This window comes from Pygoscelis adeliae, unplaced genomic scaffold (assembly GCF_000699105.1).
Source record: "Pygoscelis adeliae isolate BGI_AS28 unplaced genomic scaffold, ASM69910v1 Scaffold135, whole genome shotgun sequence".
Classification (NCBI taxonomy): domain Eukaryota; kingdom Metazoa; phylum Chordata; class Aves; order Sphenisciformes; family Spheniscidae; genus Pygoscelis; species Pygoscelis adeliae.
Genome location: NW_008824908.1, coordinates 3,471,729 through 3,482,545, shown reverse-complemented (window position 1 = coordinate 3,482,545; position 10,817 = coordinate 3,471,729). Strand labels below are relative to the sequence as shown.

Genomic DNA, 10,817 nt, shown 5'->3' with positions numbered 1-10,817 from the left:
AGATTTAGACTAGATCTAAGGAAGAAATTTTTTACGCTGAGGGTGGTGAAACACTGGCACAGGTTGCCCAGAGAGGTGGTGGATGCCCCATCCCTGGAAACATTCAAGGTCAGGTTGGACGGGGCTCTGAGCAACCTGATCTAGTTGAAGATGTCCCTGCCCATGGCAGGGGGGTTGGACTAGATGACCTTTAGAGGTCCCTTCCAACCCAAACTATTCTATGATTCTATGATACCCTTGGCTAAGGGTGCACAAATGGGAACCAAGTTGCATGGAGAGCTTCTGTGCTCTGTGGGTTAGGTACAGCTACTGCTTGTAAGTACAAGGAAGCAGCGATGGAAGTGGAAAAACGCAAGGATAAGTTAGAGCGAGCTAGCAAGTAAGCAAACATGCTAGCTTAGAGAATTGTGTTTTCTTCCTAGGATTTACATTTCCAGATGTTAATCACAGAATCAGTGCTTGCTATGTTTCTTAAACACACAATTAGTGTGATTGTGTATGCACCAGTGATGCCTGCACACACGGCATGGATGAGTGCAACTGCCTGTATATGTTCAGGAAGCATTGCGATTGCTGTGCAGGAGATGTACTGTTTGCTGGTAGATTTTTAACTGTGAAGGAAAGTACTGGGAAAGCATCTGAGTTGTGCTCTTCAGTTGCTATAGCTCTGCCTGTGACAGTCTCCACTGCTGAAATTAGCTGCCTGCCTCACGTGCAGCTGAGATTTGTGCTAGTGGTTCACACTGTTCTCTTTCATTTTCCAGGCGCAGAACAAGCTCATTAATGATTCTGAAACTTGGCTTGTTGCAGATTTTCCTTCCTACTCCAAAACTGTATGATGCTAAATGCATTCATTTTTATGTTAAAAAAACAAAAGTAGATTTAGAACTGATTAAAAAACCCCAGAAAGATCCTCTTCCTCAAAGGCTGTTTCAGGCAATGTCTTGCCTTAGAAGTTGTCATGTGCCACAAAAATGCTGAAGACTGTGGAACTACTGATCCAGGTTCTCTCTCAAATCAAGTTTGCTGTTACAAAGGTACTAGATTTCTGAAAAGAATTAAGAGTGGGAGAATTTTTTCAGTACGCCTGAATGAGATGAAGGAGTATAATTTTTAAGGGTGACACAATTGTCTAGTTGCCCTCTGACATTCTGGATAAGTGATTTCCATTTTCTATGCTCTGACAGCACAGTATTAATAGAGTTGTAATAAAATTACTCATTTTGCTAATTTCAGAAGTCTGAACCTTCAATTAGCATAATAAAAATTACATTTATGAAACCAAGCTGTTGATCGCTTGTGGCAGTGGGTATCCTGAAGCCACTTCTAAGAAGAGTATGGATTGTTAATTCAGAAATCAGAGCAACTTCAAAAACCTCATTACTCGACCATTATGTTTCACCTCTACAGAAAACAATGTCAGAGAGTGGGACTCAGCTCTAAAAATGTTACTTAGTTGAGGTCACAGCTGAAGATGGTAGGATCCTTCAGATTTGCATTTAAGACATGGGCTTTTCTCTGTAATCTCAGATGAATCATTCTGCAGGTTCCCTGTTCTGAAGAATACAGTGATAAACCCGGCTCCTGATCCACTTGTTTAAAGAGTGTTTTGTTAGAGTCTGAGGCAGAACTGGGGAAAGAGAAGTCACAGGCTCAGATTCATGTTCATCTCTGCCAGTTGTAAATTGCAATACTATTTGACCTGCTGGGTGTACTTCTACAACTGGTAGATCGGGGCACAAAAAATGATCCTCAGGCTGTCACGTGTCCATAAAGGAGGTAGATTGCTAGCTTGCATGAAACATTTTCTTTTTTCTAACAAGAATTTAAAATTTTTATTTCTGGTGGAACCTGCTATGTTCTCCCTGTAAAAAGAGCTGTGTCAACCCAATAAAGTAGCCTTGGGAAGATTAACTTTGGTAGGTTTATATGAATGTGACTAAGGATGAGATTTTACAATTTTTTTCTTCAAGGTGCTTTCTATGTGCAAATAGGTTTTTTTCCTCAAGTTTACAACTTGTTACTAGCCAAGAATGTCTAAAAAGAAGCAGTTATCTTAGTGATCTTGCCCTCTCACTATACAAAGAGCTGGCACTCAGGACTCCTAGCCAGGTAGAAGCCCTGTCATTTAGCTGAAGTAAATTCAGCATTCAGAAGACCTCAGTCTTGTGTTAAGCCACTGTCCTTATCAATATTCTAAAAAAGATCCTAGCACGACATTGCCCAACTAGTAGTGAGACAACTGAAAGGGCAGTTGGAGCCATTGGTCTAAATTCTGCTCAGATTTGCAATCACATCCTACATTATGAGAAGAAATTTTGGCCCACTGCACATGGGAACGCTGATTCTTAAAGGAAAGCTTTTTGAAGAAGCTGGTTCCTTTTTTTGTGTCAAAGGTATTGGTGACAAAGATAATTTGCTTTCATCTGGCAGGAGTCCTTATTCGTGAGGCTTTTTTTGGTAGTACTTTCTATCTGGCATCCAGGCAGAGTGTAATAACTTTTGAAGGAGAACCTTATTTCATCTGAGCTCGCAGGTCCTGTCTTTGGTAAACTTCTGAGCCATTCTTCCTGTGTCCCTCCAAGTAAAGGCCTTTTTTCCTCTCGCTCCAGATAGTCCTTACTTTCTCTATTTGATACTGCCAGCAAATGGCAGCTGTGATGTTGACTTTGTGATATAGTTAGGCCTTTGCAAGGATGTGTTGAAAACCATCGGCATGTGTTACGCACGCCATCAGAGAGTTAGCAAACGCTAATGACTTTTCAAGCCAGCTTCTCAGAGACAAATCAGTGTCCTGGAAGAGGCAGGTTCTGTAGTCTAGTAATCAACCGACATGGGTGTTGCGGTTTAACCCGGCAGGCAGCTAAACACCACACAGCCATTCGCTCACTCCCCCCACCCCCAGCGGGATGGGGGAGAGAACTGGGAAAAAAAAAGTAAAATTCATGGGTTGAGATAAAGGCAGTTTAATAGGACAGAAAAGGAAGGGAAAATAATAATAATAGAAGTAGTAATAATAATAATAATAATAATAATAATGATGATGATGATGAAAGAATATACAAAATAAGCGATGCACAATGCAATTGCTCACATCCCACTGACTGATGCACAGCCAGGTCCCAAGCAGCAGTTGCCACCCCTGGCCAACTCCCCCCAGTTTATATACTGAGCATGACGTCACATGGTATGGAATATCCCTTTGGCCAGTGTGGGTCAGCTGTCCTGGCTGTGCCCCCTCCCAGCTTCTCACTGGCAGGGCATGAGAAGCTGAAAAGTCCTTGACTAGTGTAAGCACTGCTCAGCAACAACTAAAACATCGGTGTGTTATCAACATTATTCTCGTACTAAATCCAAAACACAGCATTAACTAGGAAGAAAAGGAACTCTATCCCAGCCGAAACCAGGTCAATGCATAAGATTTCTAAGTAAGTATCCTACTGTGCCCATAACATTAATTTTTTATTCTTTTTGTTCAGCGTTTATCTGTGTACCTAAGCAAAATGCACTTTTGATATTAAAAAAGGTGTAATGGTAGTTAAGACAGATGGCACCCAATCATTTCAGGCTTTTAAGCGAAGGAAATAACATGCTTGCAATACATATAGCTAAGTTAATTATTATTAAAATAATTTGTTTTGAATTTCCAATCCCTCTGAAATTTAATAGCTAAAGTATCTTGTGATAAACGTCTAGCAGATTGCATTTAGTAATTAATAAATTGATATACAGTATGTGCTTTTTAGCAGGCTGCCATCTGTTCCTTCCGCTCACTGGGGACAACACTTATCCAGTAATTGCCACACAGTCAGGGTGGTATAAACAGACACAGTTTAGAACCTCGAATATTTTTATTTTAATTTGTAATAATGCTACTGATTTGTTTTAATGTATTTTAATATGACTGCAGAAGCTTGATGGTGATTAACACCCTCATAGGAGGTAACATCACATCTTTTAGCATATTTCTATAATGGTGTGCAACTTACTTAGAAAGATTTAAGTGCTGATTCCATCACGTGGCTTGTCACTGAGTATCACTTTAGCTTCAAATAGCCCTATTTCTTTCTGTTGAGCTCCTACTCCCTGTAGGTAGAATTAACACTGAACTAAACCTTGCAAGAATTACTGTGTTTTCACCAAAGGTTCAGCGAGACAGAGGCAAAGAGCCTGAATATTCAGGCCTTCTGTTTTTGAAAACTTATTCTAAGCAGGGGTTTCAGAGGGGCTGGAGCTTGCTCAGAGGGATGCTGGAGCCAGGGGCACGGAAGGACAGATTCCTCCTGCCTCTTGTGCAGGGTGACGGAGAGCAAATGAGGGCAGGTTCATCTCATGCAGCCTGAAAGGGCCTGCAGAACGGCATTCGGCATGTTCATGAAATTGTGGGACACCTCCCTTGGCGTCTGGTGACTTTCTTGTCCTTTCCGTTTTCCACCATCATCTATTCATACATAACTTCCCTGGTGGTTACTCTGAAGTTGTTGTGTCTTCCTTTGGAGAAAAAGGAGTTAGCTGCATTTGAAGCAAGACAGTGGAGTGAATGGGTATTCGAGTTCTCCAACCAGAAGGTCCGGCAGTGTAGAAGCTGACCCAGCTCTCGCAGTATGCCAGCTTTCCCCACCATTATCCATGGTGTCGTATGCATAGAAGCTAAACAGAAGTTATAGTTGTCGGAAGGTGTAAAATACCTAACACATAACAAGGGTAGTGGTGGTAGCACGTCCTCAAGTCCTTTGTTTAAAAGCGCACGTGCTATTGTTATCATAACCACCGGGCAACGTATTGCATTGGCTGGGTTGTGATTAGGGTATCCAACTTTGAACTCCCCGCCTCCAGGCACCTCAGTCATAAACAGACCAGGCATCCTTGTGTTAAACCTGTAATGCCCATTCTTGTCTTTTTCAAGACACCGCTTGCCAAGAATTTGGGATAGCTAAGAGTAGTTGTTGCACTTGTTTTAAATATCTACTTACAGACAAAAGAGCAAGTTTGCACCTTTGTTTTAAATTACAGGGACAATCTAGATTTTAAGTAAGTGTGTCATTAAAGTTGCCCTAAAACTTAATGGAAGAGAGGATAAGTCACTAAACTGTTCAGCCCGTAATGCGTGATGCTGTGGACTGGGGTATTTTGAAAGGAATTTCCAGTGCCAGCTGTACTGAGCGAATCACAGTCTAATCACAGGGGGGTTCTTCTGTACTTTAGGGTGCAGAAGGGGATTTGCTGTGGCCCCTCCTATTTTGCCAAACTCTTTTTGAGATTAGTTGCTCCCATGGGATAGCACGACAGTAAAAATCACTGTACTCCCAAAACAGATAGGAATTGGTTTTCAGAGAGGCTTTCCCAGACAAGGGAATCCTTATTCCACCCATACATGGCTACTGAGTAGTTGCAGCTCTCCACAAGCTCCTCCTGCTTCACTGGGAACAGCAATAAATACATATATACAGCAGAGCTCCCTTTCCAGGCCATGCCTTGGGGCAGGCCAAACTGCACCTTGACACAGACTGATGCTTTTCCTTCAGATGTGATTGAAAGCCCTCAGCAGAAACCCAGCCATATTACCATTGTAGGAACACACAGATGAGTTGCCGAAGGAAGCAATTTATTGCTGGCCAATTCCTCTAGAGCTACTGTCCATTTGCAGGCTCCTACCCTGCAGCTCCTAAGATAGAGCTGGCCATCTTCTGCAGAGGGATGATGATTTGAGGAGAAGTGGTAGGGAGCACTGCAGTTCAGAGAGACAACTGGGAGTCACAGATCCCGTCCTTGTGTCTCATTTCTTTTGAAGGACCGAGTATGAATGAGGTGCTGCCCTGAAACATGAAAGGAAGCTGAAAAGAGAGGGAAAATCAGCTTTCACTCAACACGAAATTAAGATGTCAAAGAACAGAATTAATCAAGATACCAATGAAAGTGAGGAGAAGAAATTCTGTAATCATCTATACATCAACATTAAAAGCCTGCATAATAAACAAGAGGAGTTGAATTGCTCATTTAGGAGCATATTTTGACCTGATTGATATTGCTGAAACCTGCTGGGAAGATCTGATTGATTGGAATATTAAAATTAATGGCTATAGCCTGTTTAGGAACAATCAAATGTGGGGGAGAAAGGAGAGGGGAGAGACAATCTGCCAAGGGATGCATTGCCTATTTGGAAACATTTGCACCAGAGAAACTTATGCTCTCAAATAGTAATGGATTAACTTATTTTAACAGCACATAAGTGGGGTACTGAAAATGGCTGCTACCAATTCAGGCTGAAAACAGTATTTATCTATTCTGTATTGGTGGGAAAAGCTGCATTTTCTTCAAGGACTTCAGTCTAAATTATAAGCAGTGTCTCATGCTGCTAGTATTAAAACATCATGCAGCTACTAATGAAAGAAGCTTCTGAAAATTATAGATTACTATTGCCTAACTTGGAAATGTTGCATCAATACACATTCATCTGTATTACACCTCCTCCTGACAGGTGAAAATTATTAGTACCTGAGGTGCAGGTGTTCTTGATTTGCACATATTTATTATATGCAAACAAAATAAAGTACAGATAAATAATTCCATATACATGAGGTCCAGCAAGTTCTGATCAAGAAAAAAAGGCCACACTTTTTCTAAAACAGACCTAATTTAAAAAGGTAGAGAAAGCAAAAAAGGGGGGGGAGGAAAAGAGAGAGAGAGAGAGAGAAGTTTACACTGAATAGCATATAGAAACAATGAACAAGTAGTTGTGGACTACTTGTTTATGAAAATGAAAAGGTGCCGGGGCATTCACAGGGAGCAGAACTAAAGCCGGTGAGGAAGGGTGTGCATGTGTGCATGCGTGCGTGTATGCGTTGCTTCTTTAGCTCCATTACAAAATTGAAATGCTGATAGTGCAACGAAAGTGCTCTGTAAAACATTCTGGCTGTATTTGTAGTCAAGTCAGATAGTATATATAGGACGTGATGAAATATTTTCCATGCTAGCAGAACTGCAGCATGGAATATCCTAAGATAGAGCTGGATATTAAGCACCAAATGTTGACGACAGGTGTTTTGTAACCAGCAGGTCTGGCTGGTTTGCACCTGAAAGCTTTAAAAATGGGTGGTAAAGAATTCTCTGGGCTGACAATGACTTTTTCTTCAGTAGAACAATGAGAAATAATGTACAAATATTTTGAGAAAAGATAAATGTCATGATTGGGCGGGCTACAGCCTCTCATTCTGGCATCCATCAGAAGCAAAGCAGTGAAATAGAAGGTGGAAGAATCAACTGAGTACAGAATTAAGGGAGGGGAATGTATTTAATGTCAGTCATCATGGGTTCACGGAAAACCTTTACTGAGAAACTTACCTTTTTTTTAAACTTATTTTTCCATGAAAGGCATTTGTACAACAGAACATTTTATTTAAGCATACCACCTCAAAACCATAACCTTTCTCAGTCAAAGTGACAATGACATACAAGTCTAAGTAACTAGAGGGCACAACATCCACACAACATCCACACAGTGCACATCTAATGTGCAAAGATATTGCCAATCAATGGGTCGTTAAATGTTAAGGAATCGTTACAAAATGAGTGTGTTTCTAGGGACTGTTCTGGGCCTCGTGACCCCTTCCACTGGTGACCTGGGAGCGAATCAGTCAGTACTGGTCAGGTCTGGATGACAGATGACAGGTCACTGAGCTAACAGTATGCACAAGCAGGTGGGATTTTAATGTCTGAGGACAGGGTTATGTGTAGCGAGTCCAGGGTCTAGGCGATTTTTGCTGGATGTCAGCCTCTCTCCTACAGACTGATGAACCTGAAAAGGACTCATTGGGGAATAAGGTGGATAATAAAGTAAATGTGAATAATAATGGTCAGTGCAGAAAAATGGTCAAAAATTAATATGATTGTTGGATGTTTTAACTGAAGAATATCATAGACGGTATTTGGCTTTGACGACCTCTTCTGGAACACTCTGTCCAGCTCTTGTACATGTAACTCCAGAGGGTGTTAACATGCTGGGGAAGGGCATTGAGGGTCATAAGAACAGCAAAAGAAGTGGAAATGCCATGAATGAAAGCCATGAGCAGTGCCATTTGTTTAACATTCAAACTGTGGGGCGTCATTTATTGGCATGGAAAAGTGAAATCTGATACTAAAGGACACTTTAGGATGCCAAACACAGGCATAGGAATGTGGTATCTAGAAAAAAGGAAAAATCAAATAAAATGTACATTTGTAAAGATAAAAGCAAATGACCTCTACTGCAGCTTAAGAGCGGTGATAGAATTTCTACAGTGGGAATTTTGTAATGAAGTTTGATATGTATTAATCTTTGAAAAATGCACACCAAGCGTTAGAAAAGTTAATGTGAGAGGCTCACCTGCACGATTCTTCATGTAAGCCCAGACCCACAGGTAGGAGGGAGAGATTCCCTTCAGCCAAGTTCCAGGAAAATAGGAAGGACTCTTGTGGATTTCTTTTTCCTATTTACATTTAAAGAATGTAAATGCAGCTTTTTAATTGGTGGTGTTTGATTAGCTGTTGCTACAGCACATACAGCTGCTATGAGAAAGAGAATCACTTTGATCTCTGTCCATCCGACAGCCTTGTGTAGTCAGCCTTACACCACCATGATACTGCGCTACGTTAAATGGTCCTCGACTCTCTCTGCAGATTTCTGTGGTTGTTTTCCTGCTTTTCAAATGTCTCTCTCTCCTTTATGGCTTTGTTAAAATAAAAAATAGGAGTGACTAATGGTAGTGAAACATTAAGAGTATAGTTGTATTTCTCTTTTACTTGGTGAAGAGTTTTGATGTCGATGTCAACAATAAGATTGGTGCAGATGTTTCTAGGATCAGAATATTTGAGATATTAATTTTACTTTTTAGGGGACATAGCATTTCTACCAGTTTCTTGTTAAAATGACTTTTTTCTTTTAGTCTTGTACAACTAATCAGAGTAATCTGGAAAATATACCGCAGCGTATATGAGATATGAGCACAGTCTAATCCCATCGTCGGAAAGAGAAAGGGGAAAAAATGCAAGCAGTAACCTTGCATAAGGATAGGTGTAATTAAAGACTGTCAAAGAAAACTGCATTCACATCCCCATTACCTAATATTCAAGGACATTAAAAGGCACAGGGTTTACATGTTATCAGTGCCAATTAAGATTAAATGTGACTGGGACACATGTCAATGCCGGTTGTGTGTCTGGTGGGGTAAGAATAAATACAAATCACTGAAATAAGAATAAAGGAAAAGTCAATCAATGAAGCACTACTGTTTTCAGGGATGCCTTCTTGTCACTGGTACAGTTCTACCAAGCTCCAATTGCCTGATTTTGAAAAAGGGAACACTATTAACGTTAATAGCTTCAGTATATGGTAACTTCCTGTTGACAATCTACCTGAAGGCAAATGGATTTAGGTAAGCAAAATCAGAGCTTAATAAGAAAGTCATGCTTTCTGTTAACAATACCTTATTTTTTTTAGAGTATGAAGGATCTGGGACAGAAGTTCAGAGAAAACACTCAAAATGTGGAGTTTGCAAATATAGGGCTGAATGTGATGAAGATGCAGAAAATGTTGGGTAAGTAATAAGTTTTCCTTAGCAATATCAGTGAACAAAAAGGGGAAGAAATATAAAAAAAAAAGAAAAAGTATGTGATCATCTGCTTGACTGTTTGTTCCTACTAATTGAAGCTTTAATGCTGTCCAATAATAATGTGTTTGACATGTCTGTGAAGAACAAACCATCTGCAGTTGCAAGGTAAAGGGAAAAAACAACAAAGAGGTATACTGGAGAACCTTTATCAAATATTTTTCAAACAAAGGACCTTGATTTGTTTTATCTTGGCAACAAAAAACCCAAAACCAAACAGGAATGCAAAATAAGTACTGATAATTCATCTCTGAGATTTTTTTCCTACGTTCTGCTTGTTCATAAAGTATTCTAGGCAGTTGTTTCCATCAGTGCAAAGCTTAGATGTAAACATGAAGTTGAAGTGGGGACCTGAGCCAGTCACTCCTTCCAAACTCACTGTGACACTTGACCTCCCACATGCACCCAGGGGAAAACTGATGAAAAATACCAGTCGCTTGTCAGAGCTCAAAACAACTGATCAAGAAGCAAGAGGATTTTAAAGACCATCCATTTAATGCACAAGCAGATGCACCAAATTTCCCTACTCAGGATGCTTGATGGTTAGAGTATACCCTGTCCAGGCTTTCTGTAGGTGGCTGTCAGAAGGGGCAGAGACATCATGGAGGAAAGGGCTCCTTTAGACAGCCCCATGAGGCATTAAGGTTTGTCGGGAGGCAAAAGAAGTCCCATCTAATTGATGGGGCTTTGTTTTCCCACAGCCGCTGTCCTGGCAGTGGCCACCAGTATGGAAGAAGCTTAACTAGGGTCTGGGCTCATGGCAGGTACTGGGAACACAGCTGCAGAGGCAGCGCGTGAAGGTGTTCGAGAGACGTGCAAATGGTATGTTTTTGTGTACATGGAGGGAACGGCATCTCGGAATAACAGTGCCGGAACATTGTTCATCGGGGGAAGCATTGCTCCCTTCATACTGTACAAGGGAAACCAAAATGGTAGTAGTACTCATGATTACTAGTATGATACTTCACATTTCATAAAATGTCATAGTACTGAAGTAGGCTTGCTCTTCTGTGGAGAGATAAATGAGCTGTAGCTGTTTTTATAATACTGATAATTTTCTGCAATATTGCCTTGGTCTGTTTCCTTTATGACTGGCAAGATGGGTATAGATTTGTTTGTTATATGCACTGAGATGTGCTCTTGGCTTTGGAAAATAAATCCTGAGGCATTCAA

At 40.7% G+C, this 10,817-nt stretch overlaps 1 protein-coding gene across 1 annotated transcript in view; it reads left to right on the top strand.

The window, feature by feature from the left end:
• Positions 1-10,817, top strand: part of TMEFF1 (transmembrane protein with EGF-like and two follistatin-like domains 1) — a 54,728-nt gene that overhangs the window by 17,850 nt on the left and 26,061 nt on the right. The window contains exon 5 of the mRNA XM_009324951.1: positions 9,476-9,572. Coding sequence (XP_009323226.1) covers positions 9,476-9,572 — 97 coding nt within the window. The remainder of the gene's footprint in view (positions 1-9,475; positions 9,573-10,817) is intronic.